The following is a 26,672-nucleotide window of genomic DNA, read 5'->3' on the forward strand; positions in this document are numbered from 1 at the left end:
TCCCGTTATATAAACGTTCTCTTAATGTTTTTCTAAGATTATGAAAAACGTTCTTAAAACATTCCGTTCACTTGTTTAAACATTCTCAATGTTTTTGCAAATAATGTATATATGACAATCATTTTATAAAAGCACCTTATTAAGAGCTTTCAAATTTAAAAATTAAGCCAAAAGATCTAGAAAGATAATTAAAATAAAAAAGACCCATGAATCATGTCTATAATATGTGTAATGTAGTCCACTGAAGACGAGCTGAAGTGAACCAAAGTGTAGTTTATTTCAAGATACAGATACAATTGAAACCGACTTGGGTTAAATTGAAATATGAAATTAACATGAAAATAAACCTGGACTAACATAGAACAAACTGATTAAACTTCAAAATAATGAAACATGAAACAAAACTAAAACAACCTCTTTACCTAACCCTAACCTATCAGCAAGCTAAAAAAAACAAAAACATTTTAAATGACATAATCCACAATCACATCAGCTTCCACTTCCGGCACATCGGACTGGACTGGACTGGACCCTGAGAGGATCTCCGGAGATACTGCAGGGAGAAAATAAAACAGTGTTGTATTAAAGTGTGGTGAGATTAGTATAAAAGCACTGGGATGCTGTACTTGCTCATGCACAATATCTAATTAAATTTTCTGACAATTTACAAAAAGTTTAATCTACTTTGGAATATTGGGAGAACACATGAAGATACGAGACTAGCTCTCTGCTCTTGTCCCTAAGCCCAGAGCCAGATGCTACTAAATTTATATTGCTTTTCATGCTCAAGGACTTTGCATTGTTTCTATTTTAATGCACTCTTAAAGTTTAAATTGCATTAATGAACCGTGCCACATCCCAAAACTGCAATCTAATGATAACTTTGCTTAAATCAAACATCAACATCAAAGTTGTGCGCAACTCTCTTTCAACGGCTCTGCATCACTGCAACGCCAGAGGCGCCGGTTACCATAGAAATTCGCGCCTACAACTGCTGCACCAAGCCAAAAATACAAATTTTAACGCAATTTGAGCAAAAAAAAAAAAAAAAAAAGCTGCCTGGAGGAATTGAAAATATGGCCTTCCATACACTGTATATTATAAATTAGCACAATTTACAATACTGATGGTTGTTAAAACGCGTAACGTTAATTACAGTCTGTGAAAAAGGGTCCATTACTGTTGTCAAGTGCTCGATCCAAATATCAAATATAAGAGGAGCCTGGGGATATCCTTCCTTTTTAAATGTCACAGGAGCTTGTTATAACCTGTAAAACTGCAAACACTGTGGACAACTTACACGATAAAATTACAAATAAGTTACAGATTTCAGATGACGAACTTGACACATGAGCAAACAGATAACTGGAGGGGGAAATACCCGGGCCATAGCTAACTTAAGCTAACTTAATTGAGCTAATGTTAGCCGATTAACTTTTGAATCTCAAGAACGCGTTCAAATTAAAATCAGTTTAGCTATATTGAAAAGGCGAACAAGGACACTGGAAAAGGTGAATAAATAAAGACATCAATGTAATTTCGCGTTTATTCTTCAGTTTTAACTACATATTTGTGTAGTGTTGTTAACTGCTCTGTGGACTGCGGGAGCAGTTTAACTTACGTTACTCAAGACAGTTCATGCAAACTGTTGATCTAGTATAACTTTATTAAAACAGTAGCAACTGCTGCAAAACTAAGTTAATTAGCACTGATACAAGTATTTGATTCATACAACACGCAAAATTCAACTTACCTAAAAGCTGTCGTCTCCTTGTCCGACATCTTGTCCCGCTGACGCTGTGTTTGATTGACGGGTCGTGCCGCGCGCTGCAAAACCACGCCCATCTTAGGTAATAGGTCGTTCGGACGTGGGGAATGATCAGATAAAACTACAGTCTATCATAACACATTCCCTGTTTTCTCTTTGACTGTAATTGCAAAAGTTAAATTTTTTTTTTTTAGAGGTAAAACCAAATTTATAATTGACTGTACTTTTTGAATTATTTCCTGTTGAATCGATAATTATTTTATATCTGGGATTTTTTTCTAAACTAATAATAATATTTGAAAAAATATTTTAACCCCCCAAAAAAATTTCAGTGCATTGTGTCACTGTATATACAAATTATGTTTCTGAAGTTGTTTATTTGTTTTAATTTAGTAACGTTTTTAAAACGTTCCACTAACAAGTAAGAATAACGTTTTGATACTAACGTTTTTAGAATGTTTATCAATGACATGTTGGCACAACGTTACTTTGGTAACTTTGAGAGAACTTTTATCTAAGTTAATCAGCATTGTGATAAAAGTGTCTAATTCATACAACAAGCAAAATGCACTCAACTTAAATGAATACTGCTATTTTCCTGAACATAATTATTTTATATTCTGGGATTTTTTATTCTGACCATAAAAAATATTTAAATGAAATAGTTAAATAATGTCAGTGCATTGTGTCATTAGTTGTGTCACTGGATTTACAAATTATATGTTTCTGAAGTTGATTTGCAGAATAAAAAGCTGTATAACTAATTTGTAATGACTAATATATATTTTTTAACATAATAATGTTTTTTAAAACGTTTATCAATGACATGTTGGCACAACGTTACTTTGGTAACTTTAAGAGAACTTTTATCTTAATATATATTTTAACAATAACGTTTTTAAAACGTTCCACTAACAATGTAAGAATAACGTTTTAATGCTAACGTTTTTAGAACGTTTATCAATGACATATAACGTTGGCACAACGTTATAATAACGTTACAACAAGAACGTTTTTGATAACTTTTAGAGAACTTTCAGAGAACGTTAGCCAATGTTCTGAGAACGTTCCCTGTTAGCTGGGTACTTCCTTGGGTGAGAAGTTTAATTCCACGGCTCAGTGTTTCTTCCAGGCATCTCTCTCCACGGATCAGTTGCATAAAGATGTGGAGAAGTTATGGCAAGTTGACATAGTTCCTTTCTCTCAGACTCCAAAGCATGCTTTGCGGTCTAAACAAGATAAGAAAGCTCTCAAGTGTCTAGACGAGAAAACAAAGCTTGAAGAAATGAACGGAATCAAAAGATATGCGACTCCTTTACTTCGAGTTGAGAATGCACCAGTCCTTAAAGCACCTCAAGAGGCAGTAATGCCGGCTTTGCGTCGAATGGAGAGACAGCTAGCTAAGGATCCTGAACAAGCAGCTATTTATGAGAAAGAAATTCAGAAACTCATTGAAGCTGGATGTGTTAAGAAACTGAAGTTAAATGAGATTGATCTCAGTGACGAATCTTGGTATATTCCCCACCATCTTGTGGAACATAATGGCAAGCATCGTGTGGTATTTAATTGTTCCTATCAGTATCACGGAGAGAGTTTGAATGACTATTTGTTACCTGGACCGGTTCTAGGCCCTACCTTGATTGGAGTTTTACTTCGGTTTAGAGAACATCAAGTTGCGATAAGTGGAGACATTAGATCAATGTTCCATCAAGTTTGTCTCCTGGCTTCTGAATCTCCTTTGCTACGCTTCTTGTGGCGAAATATGAGAAGAAATGATCCAGTCGATGTCTATGAACGGCAGGTCTTGCCTTTTGGTGCTACATGTAGCCCTTGTTGTGCCATATATGCTCTCCAGAAATGTGTTCAAAACCTTCCTGTTGAATTTCAAGATGTGCAGTCTTCTGTCTTGCATTCCTTTTATGTGGATAATTGCCTACAAAGTTTTCCAACTACTAAAGAGGCCAAGGAGATGCTTATGAAATTGCGTTCTTCCCTGGCTGAAGGAGGTTTTGAGATTCGACAGTGGGCCAGTAACCATGTCTCTGTGACTGACCACTTACCAGCCGAAGCTCGTTCAGTAGATACTGACCTGTGGTTAAGTCATGACTGCACAGATCCATGCGAGGGAACTCTTGGATTAAGTTGGCATTGCTCGCAGGATACTTTGAGCTACAAGCACCGTCTAGTGGAGTATACTGTCCTAACTTTGCGAGTTGTATATCGTATACTTGCTCGTCAGTATGACTCTCTGGGTTTTATCATTCCATTCACGACACGTGCTAAAGTTCTTCTGCAACAATTATGGATGAAACCTAACAGAGGATGGGATAATCCATATATCCCGGAGGGGATCAAGGCAGCTTGGAAGGCATGGGAAGGAGAGTTGCCAGATTTGGTCAAGCTCCAAGTACCTCGATGGTATGGTCCAAGAACGAACTGGGAAGATCCAGTCATCAGAGAGCTTCACATCTTCTGCGACGCATCCGAAAAGGCCTATGGTTCAGTTGCCTATCTGCGTCTGGTAAACGGATATGGTGAGATTTCTATATCTCAGGTTATGGCTCGTTCAAGGGTAGCACCGAAGAAGACCATTTCTATTCCTCGTTTGGAACTGTGTGCTGCTCTGACCGGGGCTCAGCTGGCAAATCTGTTCCAAAGGGAACTCACCTTGGATGTTGAATAGTTGACACTTTGGTCTGATTCCACAACTGTGTTGACCTGGATCCAGTCCGAATCCTGCCGGTACAAGATCTTTGTGGCGAACCGCATTACGGAGATTCTTGAGTATACTAGACCGGATCAGTGGAGATATGTTGACACTTTAAGTAATCCAGCAGATGACATCACTCGAGGCAAGAGACTTGATCAATTGTCCGCAACTAGTTCTTGGTTTCAAGGACCTCCCTTTCTATATTTGCCCCATCAGCAATGGCCAAAATCTCCAGCCTAAGAACAGAGGAGGTTGGGACAGAGCTGAGAAAACCTTTCTTTTGTGGACTTAATCAAGCATCAGGAAACTCTCTAAAGTATGATGCATCTCAATTAAATACCTGGTCAGAGTTAATTGCAGCAACTGTTGAGAACCTCTCTTCGGACTTAAGAACTGAGACTAAACCTTCTCAAACACAAGCAGAATTAAGTATTTTGCGTCAAGCCCAGGTGGATGATTTCCCTGAGGAATATAAACTGCTTAACCCTCTGGGGTCCTTCGTCTAACAGTCACACTTGGGACCTTCGGGAGGGCGGTATTCATATATATATATATAAAAATCTTGTTTTGTACTTGTTTTTTATAATATTTTTTCTTTTCTTTTTTGGTGTTTTGAGAATTTTATGATTTTTAATTAATATTTATGCAATAATTATGACCCATTTTTTCCCATTGAATATAATAGAATTTTTTTATATTTATATAATTTTTATTTTATTTTTATTAAAGCTGTATTTCATTTGAGTCAAGCCTAGGCCTCATGAAAGCAAATTTTGAAATGAGATGGGCGCTAACTGGTGGACACACTGAGCATTTTTATCACGCAATAGCACATTTTTACCACTAGTTGATTTACAGCTCTCTATAGAAAGGCTTGCGAATTTTAGTGATTTTTGCCTGAACAGATTTAGTCTGTTTTGCACTCTTGATATTTTAGAGATTCACCCCTTCACTGTTGAGTCCTTTTTTTCTGCATCCTGGCTGATTTGTAGATTGTATGCACAAAAAAAACTGTGTTTTCATATTTTTGACAAATTTCCCATTCATTTCCTATGGGGGTCATTTTTGACCAAAGAGCAGAAGTGTGAGGACCACTTAGCATGCTTGGATCATGACCTCAATTTTTTTGTGTGTTCACATACCCAATACCATAAAAGTCACCTAGTTTCGTAACAGTCCGATGAAGCTGTGATTTTTAAAAATTCTAAACAGATTTTTGTAATCTGAATTTATTAGTGTGTATGTGTATAAAAGTGTGTTTGTGTGTGTGTGGATGTGTCTGTTTTGCATTTTTGATATTTTAGAGATTCACCCCTTCACTGTTGAGTCCTTTTTTTCTGCATCCTGGCTGATTTGTAGATTGTATGCACAAAAAAACCTCTGTGTTTTCATATTTTTGACAATTTCCCATTCATTTCCTATGGGGGTCATTTTTGACCAAAGAGCAGAAGTGTGAGGACCACTTAGCATGCTTGGATCATGACCTCAATTTTTTTGTGTGTTCACATACCTAATAGCATAAAAGTCACCTAGTTTCGTGACATTCCGATGAAGCTGTGATTTTTAAAAATTCAAAACAGATTTTTGTAATCTGAATTTATTAGTGTGTATGTGTATAAAAGTGTGTTTGTGTGTGTGTGTGTGGATGTGTCTGTTTTGCACTCTTGATGTTTTATAGATTCACCCCTTCACTGTTGTGTGCTTTTTTTCTGGATCGTGGCTGATTTGTAGATTGTACGCACAAAAAAACTCTGTATTGTCACATTTTTGCCAATTTCCCATTCATTTCCTATGGTGGGTCCATTTGGACCCGAAGGTCCTGAGTGTGACTATTTTTTTTACAACCACTTAGACTATTCAAATCCTGTCCCCAATTTTTCTGGGTATTCATATACCAAGTACCAACAAAGTCACCAAATTTCAGACCATTCCGATGAAGCTATGTTTTTTTACATTTTTTTTATTTAAACGCTTCGGGTCCATTTGGACCCGAAGGACCCCAGAGGGTTAAAGACGGTCATGGAGCTCCCTCACACAGCCGTTTAGTTGGTTTGGCACCAGAGTATGATCCCGTAACAGAGCTGATAAGAGTGGGTGGACGACTTCGTCAGAGCGAGGATTTGGATCTTGAAGCTATTAATCCAATTGTTTTAGATCCTGAGAATCATGTTACCAAACTTTTGGTTGCTGATTATGACTCTACTCTGTGCCATCCAGGACCACAAAGAGTGTTCGCTCAGCTTCGTCGGAAATACTGGGTTCTGAGAGGGCGGCAGTTAATAAAGAAGATCCAGAGATCATGTCTTGAATGTAGGAAGTGGAAAGGTGTGCCTTCAGTTCCTAGGATGGCTGATCTACCAGTTTCTCGACTTCGCCTGTATAAGCCCCCCTTTTGGTCGACAGGTATGGATTGTTTTGGGCCTTTAACCGTCAAAGTAGGTCGCCGACATGAGAAGAGGTGGGGCATTATATTCAAATGCCAGATGACACGGTGTCTTCATTTAGAACTCCTCTCTGGTATGGATACTGACAGTTTCCTCTTGGCTCTTCAAAGATTTGCAGCCCGTAGAGGTAGGCCCTATGAAATATTATCTGATCAAGGAACTAATTTCAAGGGAGGAGAAAGAGAACTCCGGGAGGCATTCTCACAGCTTGGTCCCTCTTTCCAAGAGATACTCGCCCAACAGCAAATTAAATTATCATTCAATCCGCCATATTCTCCCCATTTTGGAGGTACTTGGGAGAGAGAGATACGGTCTGTTAAGACGGCATTACGAGTAGTTTTGGGAATACAAGTAGTCTCAGAGGAAGTTTTGTATACAGTGCTCGTTGAAATCGAGGAGTTGTTAAACTCAAAACCTCTCGGCTATGTATCTTCAGATCTTTCAGACCCTGATCCAATCACACCAAATATCCTACTGATGGGGCGGCGAGACGCATCTCTTCCTCAAGTGATGTATGCAGATTCAGAACTACTTACCCGTAGAAAGTGGAGACACAGCCAAGTTCTTGCGGATCGATTCTGGGTCAGTTTTGTTCGAGATTATCTTCCAAGTCTTCAGACTCGTCAAAAGTGGGAACTTGATGGTAATCCTATTGCTCCTTCTGCCATCGTCATGATTGTGGAACCTCAGCTTCCTCGGGGACACTGGCCTATAGGGACTGTCAGTAAGATTTTGCCAAGTTCTGATGGAAGAGTGAGAGTTGCTGAGATTTTCAGCAAAGGGAAATATTTAATTCGTCCAGTCAGCCGTCTGATTGTTCTTCCTGAATTGACTGATTCTGATAATTCAATCACATGAACTTTCTGCAAATGCAAATATGTTAACATATTTGGGGGCGGCTGTAGAAAATCCTGCTGTGATCTGATTGGCTGACTGAGTCTTGATAAAGAGCATCTGTGGCCCCTTACTAATTATGTTGCAGTCTCCTCTTGTTTGAACTAAGAAGCTGTCGTTCAGACATGGCTTGTGTGGAATTGTTGCGTTGTTGACCATGTAAGTTTCCTTTTTGATTTGTTTTAATTTAAATGATTGTTTGATATGATATATTGAATTCTAGTTATGTTTAGTAGCTCTTTAATGTTATATTCATTTGATTGTTAAAGCTGATTTCAGATGTATGATTTAAGATTTGCAATTGTGTTTGTATTTATTATTGGTTTTGTTTATGGGTTTTAGAAACCAACAATTACCATCACTGCCATCTGAGAAATGTCTACTCCTATATGTCACCACAAATAAACTGGGAAAAGTACTTGATGACTGAATGAGTTTTAATGGACCCACCATTCCAGTAGCAACAGCCAAATCAGCCTATAATTTCTGCTAAATTTCTACACATAGACTGCACCCCATAAACACGATCAAGCCTTCGAAAATGCTGATAAACCGTCCATTTAACAGCTGCTGAAAATACTCTATATTGTGTAAGTCTTGGAGGCTTGTGCTATTTTGAACTAATAATATGATCAAAAAACAGTTGATGGAGAATGAGCATTGAGTTATTGCGAGTTATTGAGTTATTGTTGTTCTTTAACATATGTTTCAGTATCTAGATTTTACATTAGAAAAACATTAAGTTCAGCACAATTCTGTTCAGTTCATAAGCACACTAGTAGATCAGTAGTATGTAGTGGGAATAAATGTGTGTGTGTGTGTGTGTGTGTGTGTGTGTGTAGCATATAGCACAGATGTGTATTAGAGGTGTAAAAGACACATCAGTCCTCAATCTGCATAAAGATGATAGGCTATTCCCTGCATCTGATTCACAGCATTAGCATACTGTGGTGATGAAGGCCATTGTCCCTCGTTTAATTCACATGAATACTTCTAAACTGATAACTGTTGTACTAGGGCAGTAAATATAGTTCTACCCATTTCACATTAATAGGTCCTGTTTTCACCTCATTTTGATGCTGATGTCTTTAGATCTCCTGTAAATTGACACATAAAGCTCATTTCACTGCTCCAAGACTAAGGGTATCTGTTGGTTACAAATATGTGGCTACGTTTTTCTGTGCAAAATCCTGTGCAATCAAGCCCGTGAATGTCCTTGTAATTCGCTTCAACCTTTCCGACCTTCATGAAAGATTATTTTATGGAAGTTTCAAGTGGTGTGTGTGTGAGTGTGTTTTAAAACTACGTTCAGAGTCGATCCAGAATAGTTGGAGAGAAAATCCTGATGCATCCGTGTGGCAGGTGGGATACAAATTTACAGGGCTTGAACCCAGACAATTAGCAGACTACGCCACGATGGGACTTACACCCAAAATTAGTGATTTTATTCTAGCAAGGCACTCAAGTTCTTAGATGGATTAGCCAGAGACAGTGGTCCAGTACAAAAGTAGATTTTTATTTTTAAACTCAAGAAACACTCACACAATAATTCGCTTCACAAAGTGTTTGGATTTCACAGCAAGGGAATGACCACACTTGGTGAACACGCGTAGCCACAGCACACCCCAAGGGATCCACCACCGCAAGGGGCACTGCTCCCACTGGCAGCTCTCAGCACCTAGACAGAGGGGGACAGGTGAAAGTTAAACTCAAATTTTCACCCACACAGGTTACAGTTACAGCAGGGTCCTGCACGGGTTCGGGTACCCGCGGGTGCCTGTATTTCAAGTTGATCAAATAATTTAAAATCCATATCAGTTTATTTGTGCCTGCGCCCTCCCAGGAGTCTCTCACTTTAAAAAAAATTATCACAACCGTGCGCGATCTGCCTGCAGTCGTCGAGATGGATCCTGAGGAGTTGACGAAAAGAATAGCTAGTGGAGATTATTGTGAAGTTGTCGACAGGGATGGCCTTTTGACAGCTTCGGCTGAAGTTGTCCTTGTGTTAATGGTCGTGTAATAATATAGCAAGGTTAGATGTTATGGGAAGAAGGAGGCGGGAACCGGCGAACGTTCAACTATTTTAATAATAAAAATGAACAAAAAACAAAAAGTAAAAGATAGCAACCCCTCACGGACGACTGCTGTCACAAATAACAAAAACACAAACACAGGCCTGTCCTCTCTCGTCCTTCACTGTCATCGCTCCTACTTTTATGCTTCCGCTCCTCCGTGAGAGATACGAGACCGGTTTCGCACAGGTGTTGCTCATATCAATCACGCCACCGGTCTCGCGCTGTTCTCTCACGGCCCTCGACCTTGTCCAGCTCACCACAAATAACTTCTGTATGGCCTGGCGTGTCATCTGTGGCGTGTGCGCAAACTGTGATTGAGAGGCAGATTTCACACAGCCCTGCGCTGACTGGACTAGAAGAACCGGGAGCAGTGGATTTTTGCCAAACAAATAACAGGCTCTAGGTCAGAGGTCTTCAATCTTGCTCCTGGAGGGCCACTGTCCTGCAGAGTTTAGTTTGCTTCAGCACACCTGCCTTTGAATACTCAAGGATTTGGAAGCTTGATGAGCTGATTCAGGTTTGTTTGATTAGGGTTGGAACTAAACTGTGCAGGACAGTGGCCTCCAGGACTGAAGACCTCTAGGTGGAGGTAGAAGCACGAGTTTTTTCCAAAACCATCTGCTTTATGTTGTTCTGTCGGAGCATAGTTTCGGTTTCAGTTAATATGATCAAAAAAATCTTGCTGACAGCAGCTTTAAGTACCCTACCCTGACCAACAAGACGAGCAGAAACTTGTGACCGACATTTTAGAATTAGCAGCTAAAAACGATGGATGCGATTAAGCGAAAACAACAGTGGTCCGAGGAGGAAACAAGCTGCTCTCTTGCACTCTGGTCCTCTGCAGAAGTCCAGAGTAAATTAGACGGGGCTTCATGGGCGAAACCGGTTTTGCAGCAAATTCAGTGAGAGAGAGATGACTGCATCGGGGTTCAACAGGAGCATCGAAGAGATTAGCAACAAACTTAAAAAACCAAAGAAGGATTATAGAGACCACAAATAGGACCTCGGTCGAAGCGGCAATGGTCGCCCACATCGAAACCCACATTTCGACATTCTCGACTCTGTCCTCGGCGATAGACCGGCATGTCAGGTGAACGAGGCACTGAACTCGGCAACAATAATGCTTGAGTCAATGGTAGCAGCTCTTGAGACGCATCTTCAGAACGGGGCAAGACTTGGTGTGCAAAAGGTCACATCATACACTATGCAAACATTGAGATGTGTATATATACTGTATATATTACTATGAGGTACTGAAATAATGTTCATATTGATTCTTCATTTAAATTAATTAACCGCAATACAAAATGCTTTGATATGTAACAATTAAATTTGATTACACTACCTAAAACAAAGTGAAAGTCTAGAAAAAAACTGAAGTTTAAAATAGAATGTAAAGTCAATCTGACATTAACTTGCTATATACAATATAATGTTGATGATCTATTATGGGACATGACCGAAAAATGAAGTGATAGTGATGTAGTATGATGCTATATACCGGTCACAAATAATATTTAATCATGTAGCAGATGCAGATGCGTAATTCCCTGCAAAAAACACTTATTCACAATGCTATGACAACACACTGATGATCTGTCATCTGCTATTATTGTTGTACACAGGAAAAAGGAAGAGAGACAGCACTTCGGAGCTGGTGCAGTATTTGGAAAGGGCAGATGAGAGGTTCCAGCAAAGAAATGGATGATGCCTTGCGGCGGGACATGAGAGCGGACACACAATCTCTGCTTGGACTCACGGGGCGCATGATGGCTGTAATAATGGAGGCTCAAGTGCAAAAATTATTGCAAATAAATCAAGTCAAGTCAAGTCACCTTTATTTATATAGCGCTTTTTACAATACAGATTGTATCAAAGCAGCTTCACACTGATAAAATGAAAATAATACAACAAAGTTTGTTTCTAGAAGAAAATTGCATCATTGTCCTCCCTAATTAGGCAGATCAATAATATCGTTGAATATTAAATGTCCCCAACTAAGCAAGCCAAAAGCCAAGGCAACACTGGCAAGGAACCAAAACTCCATCAGGTGACAGAATTGAGAAATAAACCTTGGGAGAACCCAGGCTCAGTCGGGGGCCAGTTCTCCTCCTGCCAACGAGCGAACAGTGTATGATTATGATCCAGGCAGCATTACAGGTCAGAAGTCAGATTGGTTGTGTCGATAAGGCCATCACTGCACCACGTGCAGATCCACCATCTATTCTGGATACGGCCTGAGTCCACCTCACTTCAGTGACTGGTTGACACTTCAGAACTGCGTAGTCGTCATGTTCAGGCGCAGGTCCTTCATCGGATCTGGATGCGGCCTGGATCTGGCGGACTGCGGTAATGCGGTTATGATTTAACGAGTACATCAGTGTTCCCGGTATCGGCTGGCCTAATCTACGCAGCCTAATATTGAATTATAGAAGTCTATAATGTATTATGTGAATGCTATAGGTCAAAGAGATGTGTTTTTAGTCTAGCTTTGAACTGACAGAGTGCTTCCCGGACAATGGTAGGAAGACTGTTCCAGAGTTTTGGTGCTAAATAGGAGAAGGATCTACCGCCAGCAGTCGATTTTGATATTCTAGGTATTATCAACTGGCCGGAATTTTGAGATCGTAATAGACATGAAGGACTATAATGTGTTAAGAGCTCGCTCAAGTACTGCGGAGCTAAACCATTTAGTGCTTTGTAAGTGATCAGCAATATTTTAAAATTGATGCGATGTTTAATAGGGAGCCAGTGCAGTGTCGACAGAACCGGGCTAATATGGTCATACTTCCTGGTTCTGGTAAGAACTCGAGCTGCTGCGTTTTGGACTAGCTATAGTTTGTTTATTAAGCGTGCAGGACAACCACCCAGTAGAGCATTACAATAATCTAGCATTGAGGTCATGAACGCATGGACTAATTGTTCCACATTTGTCAATGAGAGCATATGACGTTATTTAGATATATTTTTAAGATGGAAAAATGCAGTTTTACAGATACTAGACACGTGACTTTCAAATGAAAGATTGGTATCAAAGAGCACAACCAGGTTCCTAACCGACGACGAAGACTTAACAGAGCAGCCATCAAGTGTTAGACAGTATTCTAGGTTATTACGTAAAGAAGTTTTTTGTCCAATAATTAGAAACTCTGTTTTTTTCAGAATTTAGTAGTAGGAAATTACGAGTCAATTTTTTTTATATCAGCTATGCATTCCGTTAAATCACCATAGTATTTTTGTTTGTTTCTTTTAATGTACAATTTTATTTAAATTAACTATTTACAATTTTATTTTCATTTACATTTATTTCACTTTACATTTAGCAAAGTTTGTTTATCCCCTTAACAGGCAAATATCGTATACGGTTTGTGTGTGATTTTCATACGATTTTTATGTATTTTCATATGAATAAAGAATGTGTACATTAAATATAAATATATGCATATAAAGTGCTATATATATAACATATTTCAACATCATTATATGACTAAAAGCCACATTACTGTAGATCATGATTGGAAGTTAATAAAAAAACTTGGTGGTTTAAAGAGATTTTTGAGTAGAAGTGTAATATTAATCATTTCAACTGTTATATAGCTTGATGCTAATTATAGCTCTAATCCACCTGTCGTGCAGGAGCAATATCTATTTCACAATCTATTTTGTTACAAGAATTCACATACGGTCCCAAGAATATTCAATTCTTGCGCCGGATCACCTATCAGGAAATGTCCAACATCACAGCCAGAGATGGTCACTTTGTTTTGCCCTACTAATTCTCCGTCACTTAGGACCTCCCACAAATGTGACTGTCCCTGGATAGCCAACACAAACATCCCAGAAAAGATGTTTGCCATCCACAACTGCTTGCAGAACAATATAATGCCAGCCTTTCCGACTGAAATAGTCTTGTGGATAGTTCTCTGGTGCAATACTGGAATGTGACTGCCATCAATTGCACCGACACACTGGAACTCTCCAACGGTTATTAAAGAAAGTGGCCATTTCTAACAACTTGTCAGCGTCAGGAAATCTCAAGTGGACGGGAAGATGACTGTGTTGCAGAATTCCTGAACACAATTAAACAGTGCTGAGGCCTACTCCAAAAAGATGGCTGATTGTCCTGTATTCACCACCCGTGGCCAGATTCTAGATGGCAATTGCAACACGTTTTCGGATTGGGAGACAAATGGTAGGGAATAAATAATCTTTAAAGACAATTGTTACATGTTTGTCTCTTATTAAGTAATAGAAAATTGTTTGCCACCACAACGCCCATCACTGAATGAGGTTGCTCTGTTTAGAGTCTGAGCGAGAGAGATCTCATTGGTACATTTTGTTTGTGAATGAAATGATTGAGAGAGTACCGGGTAGGTCGTCATTTAGCATGTGAGTCAATCTCATTCAGCAATCCGTAGATGCAAAGCGCAGGTATAGGTACTGTGCACATACGATTGTTTATTCATACTTAACATGGAACATAACTCAACGTTAAACATAATTTATGAATGTGTAAATGTCTGACCAAAACAATTAAAATGTTAATTATGCAAGAAAACCTTCGTACTTTGGTCATCTGAACCACTTATTTTGACTTATTTTATTAATTTAATGAGTAAATTAGAAACACATTTTAATAAAGCCAAATAATTTTTTTGTTATAAGTAAATACGTTTGTTGACTTGAGACATAAGACACTATTTTTCACCACCTGCGGGCGTATTTATGTAATATGTATACTGAACAAATCAATGAACAAATCATTTTGGTGAACAAACTGAAAGTGAACGAATCTCTGAAAAGAATCATTAGAATTTAAAAGATTTTCCAGCACTAGTACACACATTCTTCCGTCACGGTTCGGCACGGTTAGCCAAGTGTGCTGAGAGTTCAGGGCCGAGAACGGTTTGAAATTGCGCCGTGCCGTACCAGGCTCAAGTGGAAACACAATTGGAACCTTTCCCGAAGGTGGAAAAGCAGCTTTTGTTTCTCAGCACATAAAGAAGAACTTCTTACCGTGATCTCAGACTGTGGTGATGTGGTTTCTCCACTGCATGGATCTTCATGTGTACCTTCAGCTGACTTTTAAAAGAGAAACTCTTTCCACACTGATCACACGTGTGTGGCTTCTCTCCAGTGTGGATCCTCTCATGTGTTTTCAGATGTTGTGACTGACTGAATCTCTTGTCACAGTGTGAACACTTGTAAGGTTTTTCTCCGCTGTGGATCCTCTCATGTGTTTTCAGAGATGATGATCGACTGAATCTCTTGTCACAGTGTGAACACTTGTAAGGTTTTTCTCCAGTGTGAATCCTCTCGTGCTGTTTTAAACATTGCGCTGTCATAAAAGTCTTCTCACACTCAAAGCACATGTACTCTCTCACACCAGTATGAGTTTTCTGATGTGCATGTAAAGATTGCCGGTGTGAAAAACTCTTTCCACACACAGAACATGAATGTGGCTTCTCCTTCATATGAACTGTCAGGTGTGCCTTCAGGTCTGATGCCTGAAGAAATGTTTTCCCGCATTGATCACATGAGAATGGCTTCTCTCCAGTGTGGATCCTCATGTGACTTTTAAGGTGTGCTGACTGACCGAAACTATTTCCACATTGATTGCATACATATGGCTTCTCTCCTGTATGAATTCTCATGTGACTTTCAAGGTGTGTTGATCGGCCGAATAACTTTCCACACTGATCACATGTGAACGGCTTCTCTCCAGTGTGAACTCTCATGTGACACTCAAGACTATGTTTGCGTGTAAAACTCTTTCCACATTGATCACATGTGAACGGCTTCTCTCCAGTGTGGATTCTCATGTGAATCTCAAGACTTTGTTTGCGTGTAAAACTCTTTCCACACTGAGTGCAGGTTGTAGATTTCTTGGCTCTTCTTTTCTTTAAAAATGTCTTTTTAGTCTTTGAGCGACTCAAAGGCTTTTCTCCAGGTTTGACATGATGTTCCTCCTCCACTTCACTCAGTTCTTCTCTCTCCTCCTTCACTTCACTCAGTTCTTCACTCTCCTCCTCCACTTCACTCAGTTCTTCACTCTCCTCCTCCACTTCACTCAGTTCTTCACTCTCATCGCTCTCTTCCATCGGGTCTGACATGAAAGAAAAATAAAAATTTCTAAATAATCAAAATAATTCAAAGAGAGAAATATGGAGTGAGTGGAGATAAAAATTATCCCAGATTTAACAGACAACTGCTAAAAAATATTATAATAATTTAAAGGGATAGTTCACTTTGAAATTAATTTTTGATATGTTTTAGCTTACCTCAAGGGCATCAAAGATGTAGGTGTCTTTGTTTCCGCAGTAGTTTCAATTTTGATATTTTTAGGTCAAACCGTTCTTGTCTGTCAGTCATATAATGCAGGTCTGTGGTCACTGTCTCAAAACACAAGCACAGAGTCCAAATTAAAACAATTCCCCATCGTCCAAATGAAACAATTCCCCATCATAAGTACACATTGATGGCCTAAGACACGAAACGAGCGGTTTGTGTGAGAAAACGAACAGTATTTATATCGTTGTTATCTCTTGAAAACAGCACATCGTCCAAATGATCTGACGGCGCGGGCGGGTATAGATGTATACATAGATGTCGCCTTGGCTACTGCAGTTCATTGGAACGAAACCGTAGCCAAGGCGAAATCTATCAAAAATATCAAAAACATATCAAAAATTAATTTCAAAGTGAACTATCCCTTTAAGACTTTTTACAAATTAATTAAACATCCCTAAATCTTTCCATGAATGAGGTACTCTGATCTTCCAGTTATTATTTTTTAACATTATAGGCACAAATCCCATGTTTCTGTAGTGAACTATTAAATATTTTTGATCAATGACACAATTATCTAACATGATATGAACTTTAAAATATACAATACTACCGTATTTTGACACTAACTTTTAGATTGATACATAATTATTATGTTAAAAACTACTAAAATGTGTTATGGGTCGTTCACTCTAAACTACTCCTTCCATTGACTTCACATACATGTGGGACACAAGAAACACAAGATCAAGTGAATTTCAGAACACAAATGTTTGCAGTAAAGCGGAGTAGATTGTAAATTTGTACATTTTGGAATGATTATTGTTTGTTATACATGTTAGTAAAAATACACACAAAATTCAGGTCAAAATTCAGGTAAGATTGTTACAAATTGTAAAGCATATATAAAATAAATATGAAATAAAACATTTAAATTTAGTTTGACCTGTTGTTAACAACAAATATGAAACCTTTCCTTTAATGATCATGTTTTAAAAAAAACTGAAACTTTAGGAACCATTTCACAGTTGAATTGTTTATCTAAAACTGACGAAGTGCTTGAATCTTTCTAACATGAATGTTCTTCAGCATCGTGAATGAATGAAGAATAAACACCAACCTCTTTGTTCTTCAGGATCTTCAGTGTGTTTCATTCTGCAGGGTTCTGGATCACTCATGTTCTCACTATCCTCTTTAATAAACTCAGTCTTTACAGATTTCAGCTCTTCCTGATGCTTTGCTGCTCGTCTTCACTTGTAGATTGATGGGAATATTCCAGCATTTATTGGAGAATTACAGTGGGAGGGGCTTCACTGATGATGTGATTGCTGTGGGAGGAGCTTCACTGATGATGAATTACAGTGGGAGGGGCTTCACTGATGATGTAACTGCTGTGGGAGGAGCTGATCTGCCAAAATCTAAAATATATAAATAACAAAGGTTTTTTTTTTTTTTTTTTGCTCATAGATATCAGAATATTATAATTTAAATTCTTCCAAATATAATAGTAAGAAAAATAGTAGAAAGCATAAACAGGCTAGTAAGCAACAAATACCCTAAGTCTGTTGACACCAATGAAATGAGCTTTAAGTGTCAATTTACAGGAGATCTTAAGACATCAGCATAATGATCATGAAATAAAAAGTGTTTTCAGCAGATCTGTTAATATTGATGAGCCTCAGACTATCAACACTCATTCAACAAGCCATTAGGGATCATCAACTGACTTTATTATGAGTTTTTGAGTTAAAAACAGAGTCAGAATATATAATAAAAGGTTATCGTAGGGTATCAAAAAAATAAATGTATAAAATTAGCCAAGCAAATCCAGAGTCCAGTCTCGAACATACAATATAGCCTACACCTCAAAGTTTGAGCATTTCCATCCCAGCCTGAAATAGGCAGCCGTAGGTGTTGTATGACCAGCATTAGAGCAGTGATGTGTAAACTGAATTTGGTGTGTTACAAAGACATAGTATAGTCATAGTATAATACATAATATGCAAAGCATATTTTATACTAAGTGTTGTGGTATGACCAGTAGGACATCATTGATGTGTAAACTGAATTTGGTCACACTACAGTGTTTAACATTGAAGTTAATTAATAAACTTTTTTGTAGTAACACTTTTTTGGTTGGGTTTTGCACTTTGCAGACTTTCCCTCAGGACGTGTCTCTCCACTGCCTGCTAATAGAGATAATTTGGAAATAGCTGGCATTTGTGTTTGAACAAAGTTTAGCTCAAGAGTTATTGATCCGGGATGTTCAGATCTGTGAATATATTGCCAACTTTACTGAACTCCATGAACCGGGCATTGTTAACGTACGGATCTCTGAAACACTGCCAGCGGGACATTAAACAGGACGTGTTTGTCCGAGCTCACAATAGGTTTTGCGAGGGAACGCAGATTTCTTTGCGAAGGAGCGTAAAAGTTTTGAGAGGGAGCGCAGATGTTTTGCGAGGGAATGCAAAAGATTTTACTTCTGCTGCTTTTGACACAGTTAACCACCAGATCCTCCTATCAATCCTAAAGATGAAGGGCATCTCGGGAACCGCACTCCAATGATTCAAGGCTTACCTCTCAGGTAGGTCCTTTAGGGTGTCGTGGAGGGGTGTGGTGTCTAAGACCCAACATCTAGCTACTGGAGTGCCTCAGGGCTCAGTGCTGGGACCGCTTCTCTTCTCCATCTACATGACATCACTAGGATCTGTGATTCAGAAACATGGCTTTTCCTGTCACTGCTACGCTGATGACACACAACTCTACCTCTCATTCCAGCCTGACGATCCGACGGTAGCCGATCGTATCTCAGCCTGCCTGACACACATTTCTGGCTGGATGAAGGACCACCACCTTCAACTAAACCTTGCGAAGACAGAGCTGCTCATGGTCCCAGCCAACCCAACACTTCATCACAACTTCACCATTCAGCTAATCAGCTGGCCTTCCAGCTTGCACAGTCAAACCTCTGCAACTGAGCCAGATTCAAGCAGTTAGAGTGGTCTTTAAATGAGCCAAAGAGAGCATGTGTCACTCCTCTCTAGGGCTGTACTCAACCAAAGAAAATCTTGGTCGACTGAAGTCCTGAAGTTTTCGACTAAAAATCGACTAAAGTCGACAAAAAATGACGTTAGAAAAAAAAAAAAAAACGTTAAATTAATTAGCTGCGCACTGTGCGCAATACTTGGTAGCCTTGTTGTCTGCCTAAATGAATTATAAATAAACATAAAAAACTAGTAGGGTATTTGCAGTATTAAATCGTTTTTGACGTAATTAATTTGCACTGAAATGAGTCTGACACACGAGTCTGTCGGCTGTCGGCTATGACAGCGTTGCATCATGTGCACCTGCGCAATATCATAGCCTCTGATTTCCGAAAATAGTACTATGTAAAAAAAATTGACCAATCAGAATTTTGGTCGAGCCAGACCGTATCGACCAAATAATCGACTGGGAGAATATCAAATTACACAGGAGTTTACCATGCCCGTATTTTGCCGGATTTGAGTCTTTTCATGCAGTGCACCTTCAACTAAACCTTGCAAAGACAGAGCTACTCGTGGTCCCGGCCAACCCAACACTTCACCACAACTTCACCATTCAGCTAATCAGCTGGCCTTCCAGCTTGCACAGTCAAACCTCTGCAACTGATCCAGAATGCAGCAGCTAGAGTGGTCTTTAAATGAGCCAAAGAGAGCATGTGTCACTCCTCTCCTCACAAAATTGCACTGGTTGCCAGTTGCCGCTCGCATTAAATTCAAGTCACTGACGTTTGCCTACAGAACAACCACTGGCTCTGCTCCCTTTTACTTAAAATCATTCGGGCTTATGTGCCATCCAGGAACTTGCGCTCTGCAAGTGAACGGCGTCTTGTGGTGCCATCTCAAAGAGGCACAAAATCTCTTTCTCGGACCTTTACCATGACTGTTCCCTGCTGGTGGAATGATCTGCCTAACTCAACCAGAGCAGATGAGTCCATAGCCACTTTAAAGAAACGGCTGAAGACGCTTCTTTTTCGACAGCACTTGATCCAGTAATACTAACTTTCTCTTCTATTCTGTTCTATTTTTAAATTTTTTTTTTTTAATAATTAACATGTACTGTGTTAGATTAAAGCCCCATTATGTAGGATTTCCATTTTGGTCAAACAACGACCCCTAGAGTCGCTGTGGACTACTTGTATTTAACGTTACTGTCGTAAATACCACTCACGCAGCAGTCTCTTCACTCACTGATCCTGAGCCTGATGCTGCTGTATACCGGTCCCTGTTCAGTCGGATAGAAGCTGTAACAAGTGGCAATAAGATGTGTCCCCTTTAAGAGCTGCGCGCGCCCTGTTTAACTGACTCGGCACAGTCTGTATTGTATGTGCGCCTCGAACACACCGTAAGCGGATTGTTTCTGTTTGATGCTCATTCTTGTCCTATTTTTGTCTATCAAGTAATGCTGTGGACGGTAGAACGTGGTGTGACAGACAGTTACACGAGTTCGATTGGGAAATAAACACAACGCGTTACAAATCGTCGGACATCGAACAAGCACAGCTAGCCTCCGAAGATGTCTACTAATCCATCAACAAGAACGCCAGGTGCTTTTTAGCTCACACCAATGAGTAAAAAGCTTGTCCGAGTGATATACAGTATAAGCAATATACTTACAAGTTCAACAGCATGCGAGGACGTGTTGGGGGAAGTGAGGTAGCCTATGCCGTAAAGCAGTCAAATTTTGTAGTTCTTTTTGTGCGTGGGAGTTACTACCCGAACCCCGAAGTTTAAAAGTACGATTAAAAACTATACAAACCCCATCAGGCTATGGCAGACACGTCATTCAACCTATTTTAAGTCGATGTACCATCACAAGCGTTTTGGAAATATATTATGAAGGTTGAAAAGTTACTTAGTGTTACTTTAAACTGAGACTAAACTTAGTTTAACTGCTTCTATTGTTCTCATTTGTAAGTCGCTTTGGATAAAAGCGTCTCCTAAATGAATACATGTAAATGTACTTTTTTTCCCTCCCATCCCAAATATTTTCCACCATCTCCCATTAGGGGCTCTGTAGAAATGAGCTTTCAGTGGCCATTTACAGGAGATCTGAAGACATCAGCATAATAAATGAGGTGAAAACAGGAACTATTGTCAAATAAAGAGTGTTTTCAGCAGATCTGTTAATATTGATGAGCCTCAGACTATCAACACTCATTCAACAAGCCATTCAGGATCATCAGCAGATCATCTCACTTTATTCTGAGTGTTTGCTGTTAGAAACACATTATTTGAGTCAAGATATAGGACAAAAGCCTATAAAACTGCTCTATTGAAAGATGATGGTTATTTCTCTCAATATGACTGTGGCGAGGGGGGCGTGGTTTTGCGAAGTCTGTAGCAGGAGAGAAAGGAGGGGGCCGATCGGTGAGTAAGTAGGTCAAGTGCAAAATGATGAACACCTGTGTCTGATTGCAGTGATTGGTGTGGAGAGACCGGATATAAGCCAGCATGCGGGAGGAGATGGGAGAGAGAGTTGGACTGGAACCTCACCTGTACGCTGGGTTTGAATGAAGTTGTGATTGTTATTGGTTTCTCATTGTTATTGCTGTGCGTGGCACGGTGAATGCGCTACGTGCGCCCTTTTGTTTATTTTGTTCATTTTGAGTTGGTAAATAAAGTGAGTGTTTCAGTCACGCCGACCCCTGTCTTCTTCCTTCCTTACAATACAATATCTGAACCTCGTTACACTGGTGCCGAAGCCCGGGAAGGAAGAAGATCGCCGCCGCCATGCAGACTCCGCCAGGTACGCCATTTGCGGACATCATTCAATCGCTCGCTGGTCTTCACCAGGAACATCATCAACATCTGCTGGCCATAAAGGAGGAGCAGGACAAACGGTTCGAGGCGCTCCTCCGAGGCCAGCATGAAGACCGCGAGCTTTTCCGGAGCTGGATAGACCGGGAGGTTAGGGCCAACCCCCATCATACAAAGACTTGTCCTCGCCGATACCTCTCAACAAGATGGGCCCCGAGGATGATCCGGAGGCATTTCTGGAATTGTTTGAGAGGTCGGCTGAGGATCGGGGATGGCCCTCGACGGACTGGCCAATGCGGCTGATACCCCTGCTGTCCGGAGAGGCGCAGGTGGCCGCACACCAACTGCCAGTCCAGAATCTCCTGGTCTATCAGGATTTAAAGCGGGCCATTCTCCAGTGGGTTGGCCGGACTCCGGAACAACACCGCCAGAGGTTCAGGACGTTGAACCTCGAGGAGTCTGGCCGACCCTTCATCATGGCCCAACAGCTCCGGGACTCGTGCCGCAAGTGGCTGATGGCCGACGTCGAGAAAGTCATCGATCGTGTGGTGCTGGAGCAGTTCGTGGCGCGGTTACCAACAAAGACTGCGCAGTGGGTCCAGTGCCACCGCCCGACGTCGCTGAACCAGGCCATCCAGCTGGCGGAGGAACAAATGGTGGCGTGCCCGGGGGTCGGCGAACCCCTGCCATCTGCTTCTCTCTCTCTCTCTCTCTCTCTCTCTCTACCCCCCCCCCCCCCCCCCCAAGCCATCTCCCCTTCCCAGGTACCGGGCGAATCTGCCGCTGAGGCCGGCTCCAAGGTGGAGGACAGGGGGTGCAGCGGAGCCGGTATCTGCCCCCAGGCCTCTTCCCCGGGGAGGGGGCCCATCGAGGGGGGGATTTTCTCCCCAGGCTGCGCTACCTCTCTCTCCACGCCAATCCCTTGACCCGCTTCCTGCCACTGGAGCGGCGGGGAGGCCTGGGCCGGCTTGTTGGCGCTGCGGGGACCGGAGTCATTTTATCGATCGGTGTCCGGTGATGGAGGTGGGGACGCTGATCCGGGTCCCCGATGCGCCGCAAGCTGCCCCCGATCAAGCTGGCCTGTACCAAATACCTGTGAGTATAAAGGGGGGTACTTTTCAGGCTCTGGTGGATTCAGGCTGTAACCAAACCTCTATACACCAAAGCCTGATTCAACCTAAGGCATTAGTTAATGGCCGCATGGTTAAGGTACGGTGTGTGCACGGGGAAGTGGTGAATTATCCGTTAATGCCTGTGGATATTCAATTTAGGGGACAAAAGCATAGTGTGGAGGTGGCGATTAACCCGCACCTCCGGCATCCGCTGATTTTGGGGACGGATTGGCCAGCGTTTAATGAATTATTGGGTCATTTATGTGCGGATGCTTCTTGGGTAGAAAAAGATAAAAGGAAGGTGGCAACTGCTCAGTTGGGAGAAGCTGATCCGGAACCTCTGGGTACTGGTTCAGGGGAACAGAGCGCACTGGAGAGAACCATTCTCACAGAGCGCGAAGATTTTCCCCTGGAACAGTCCCAGGATGACACGCTGAAACATGCCTTTGATCAGGTTCGCTCTATCGACGGCCAGCTTCTCCACCCCGACCAACCGCTCACCTATCCGTATTTTACAATTATAAAAGATAAGTTGTATCGGGTAACCCAGGATGCCCAATCAAAGCAGGATACAACTCAGTTGTTGGTACCCAAAAGCCGTCGGGAAATGCTTTTCCAGGCGGCTCATTCTAATCCAATGGCCGGGCATTTAGGACAAACAACGACACTAAACCGTCTCATGGCCCGATTCTTTTGGCCGGGCATTCACGAGAATGTACGCCAGTGGTGTGCGTCTTGTCGTGAATGTCAGCTGGTGAATCCACCGGCCAACCCAAAAGCACCATTGTGCCCTATTCCGTTGATGCAGGTCTAGGGGTGTGACGGTTAGTATATAACCGTGAGACCGACGGTTATAGTTGAACACCGTCATTAGAACTCTATAACCGCCAAAACCGTGTTATTAAAATATTTTTTACAAACATTTTTTATCATAGAGAATGTTTAAATACTAATTAAAAACAATTGTTAACAGTCTGTGTTATTAGTGATCTAAGTCGTTTCCAACTGTATTTGATTCTTTGCCAAGTACCCCCTGACCGACCACCAATCATTTGAGATAGAAATAAAAGCTACGACTATGATATAGTGATGTGCCATCATTATGAGATTTATTAAACAAAGGAAAAACATTTGCAATAATAAACATTAGCAATAAACATTTGCAATAATAACAAATGTATCATTACCGTGATCGTGCAGTTTAGCCCTTGACTGGCCCCAAACATGTTTGATAAACGAAACACATACAGTGTGTGTATATATGATGTGTATTACATTTTAGCTCAAAAAACAATTGTAATAAAAGATTGGATCATAAGATGCGCAATATTTCGGGAGACATGGTTTTTACCACTTAAAGGTAGGGTAGGTGTTCCTGTTCAGAAACACTTTTTTTTATACTGGGTGAAATGGTCCTTCCATCCTGATAGTAGTCAATACATTATGTGTTTAGAAAAAGGAATGAAAAAAATCAGACCTCTGTAGCAGCTGCAGGACAGTAAAAACTCTGACCAATCACTGCCATTCGGTGCGAATGTAAAGAACCAATCAAATGCCTTCATGTCTCGTGCCCGCCCCGAGCCCCACTGCGCGCGCTGCCCTGCGTGCACTCATCACATGTCACCGTTCCCGGAAACATTCAGCTCAAAGCACCTGCATATGCAGTCAGCGAAGGCAAACAAGGCAAAAACTACTTCCTCGGACCCTGCCCGCACTCTTGAACGACCTCCTCTGCTTCGCCCTCAACCCCGGACCTGTCCTCGAACCGACGATGCGGTACTTGTCTCCGGACTCGGAGTGTACGTTAGTCTTCATTAGAGTCAACAATGTTTTCATCATGGAAACTCTTACATGCAAAACACCGTATATGTTATGAATCTTACACGAAATTCACCTTCATCACAGTGTAACTGATGGTAATGGAAAAACGTGTATCAATGCAACCTGTTTTTAGTTTTGCCTTATAAATATAGCTCGTTACCGAATGAAACTTTACCATTATCGATATGCTAGCTTGATAGTGAGTACTAAAAGAAATCTTATTTGTTTATATTCATAGTGATAAAGTTAGGTATTTTATTACAAGTGATTCTGACATGATGTCACTGTATGTACTGCGCTCCTTCCTCTCCACTCATCTCAGGTAATAAATGCGTCTTGTTCCAGCCTGAGCGTTTGGCGTCGCGCGTTCATGTGTTTTGGGGGCGTGGCTTTGGAAGGAGCTCAGAAGGGAGGGGGTGGAGTGAATGGAAATAATGAGCTGTGTTTATTGCAGATTAAAAGGTCTACAGTCACTCGATTTTTATATTTTCTTTTTCAGAGTACTTACATTTTAATTATGTATTGGTATATAAAGACAGTTTAAACAAATTTGGAATGTTTTTTTTTTTTAGAAAAATGATTACCTACCCTACCTTTAATGAAGTTTTGTTTTGTAAATCATCAGACATGATTTTTACCAAGTTTTGCTTTGTAGAAATCCTTTCTTTAAAACGAATTTCGTTTCGTTTAATTTTAATAAATGTTTCATCAACCAATTTCATGTAGCCTATTTAATAAATAAAAAGAAAACATAGTAGACAATATAACAACTGCGACATGCAGGCGCGGGCGCGCCGCGTTCACTTGCATTGCATTTCATTGTGAACTAGAGCGCATCTCATCGTAAATGAATGAAACTCAGCATAGGCCTATGCCTCATACATTAGCATTAAATATCTTTGCTGCATCCTTTCTAGAACAGACAAGGGCTTTCTTGCGGCTCGCATCAGCAGAGCATTGCATCGTCCATAGACCGCAAAACAATCAGCGGATGGCGGGCGGGTGCGGCTTTAAAAAAAAAAAAAAAACATTGGTGCGGATGTTGAGATATTAATTTTCTTCGTTTAATAGGCGACCAAGTAGCTAATCAGTGTCTGCTCGTTTATTCAAACTAAGTTGTCCTATAACAGACGACCTTCGCAACCCCCCGTCCCCCGGCCGACGGTTATGTTATGAACCGTCACATTTGACTCACGTCATAACCGTCATCACCAATTCTGAAACCGGCACACCCCTATGCAGGTCCCCTTCGAACGAATTGGTATGGACCTCATCGGGCCATTAGAACGGTAAGCACGGGGACATCGCTTTGCTTTAGTCCTGGTGGACTACGCAACACGATATCCTGAAGCAGTCCCGCTTCGCAATATTTCCGCAAATAGCGTGGCGAGCGCTCTGTTTCAACTAATCTCCCGGGTGGGAATCCCGAAAGAGATTCTCACCGATCAAGGCACGGCGTTTATATCACGAACGATACGCGAACTTTACGAATTATTGGGCATTAAATCGATCCGGACCAGTGTCTATTACCCACAAACAGACGGGCTGTTCGAACGATTTAACCGCACTTTGAAATCCATGATTCGAAAGTTTGTACAAGAAGACGCCAAAAATTGGGATCGGTGGTTAGAACCCCTCTTGTTCGCCATACGGGAGGTCCCTCAAGCCTCCACGGGGTTTTCCCCCTTCGAGCTTCTCTATGGGCGTCAGCCCCGCGGGGTGTTAGACGTCCTTAGGGAAACTTGGGAGGACGGAC

At 40.9% G+C, this 26,672-nt stretch overlaps 1 protein-coding gene across 3 annotated transcripts in view; it reads right to left on the bottom strand.

Moving 5' to 3' along the window:
- The window catches only part of LOC311292136 (uncharacterized protein), a 188,706-nt gene that overhangs the window by 151,531 nt on the left and 10,503 nt on the right, over positions 1-26,672 (bottom strand). The window contains exons 2-4 of one of the 3 annotated variants that reach the window (XM_084411676.1): positions 17,300-17,597; positions 14,908-15,997; positions 9,312-9,494 (exon numbers count right to left, since the gene is read on the bottom strand). In XM_084411676.1, the coding sequence (XP_084267802.1) occupies positions 9,488-9,494; positions 14,908-15,997; positions 17,300-17,357 (1,155 nt within the window). In that variant the 5' untranslated portion in view covers positions 17,358-17,597 and the 3' untranslated portion in view covers positions 9,312-9,487. Of the gene's footprint in view, positions 1-9,311; positions 9,495-14,907; positions 15,998-17,299; positions 17,598-26,672 lie in introns of those variants that run through there. The other 2 variants (XM_084411675.1, XM_084411674.1) reach the window with 2 other exon arrangements.

This window comes from Rutilus rutilus, assembly GCF_951802725.1.
Source record: "Rutilus rutilus genome assembly, chromosome: 1".
Taxonomy (NCBI): Eukaryota; Metazoa; Chordata; class Actinopteri; order Cypriniformes; family Leuciscidae; genus Rutilus; species Rutilus rutilus.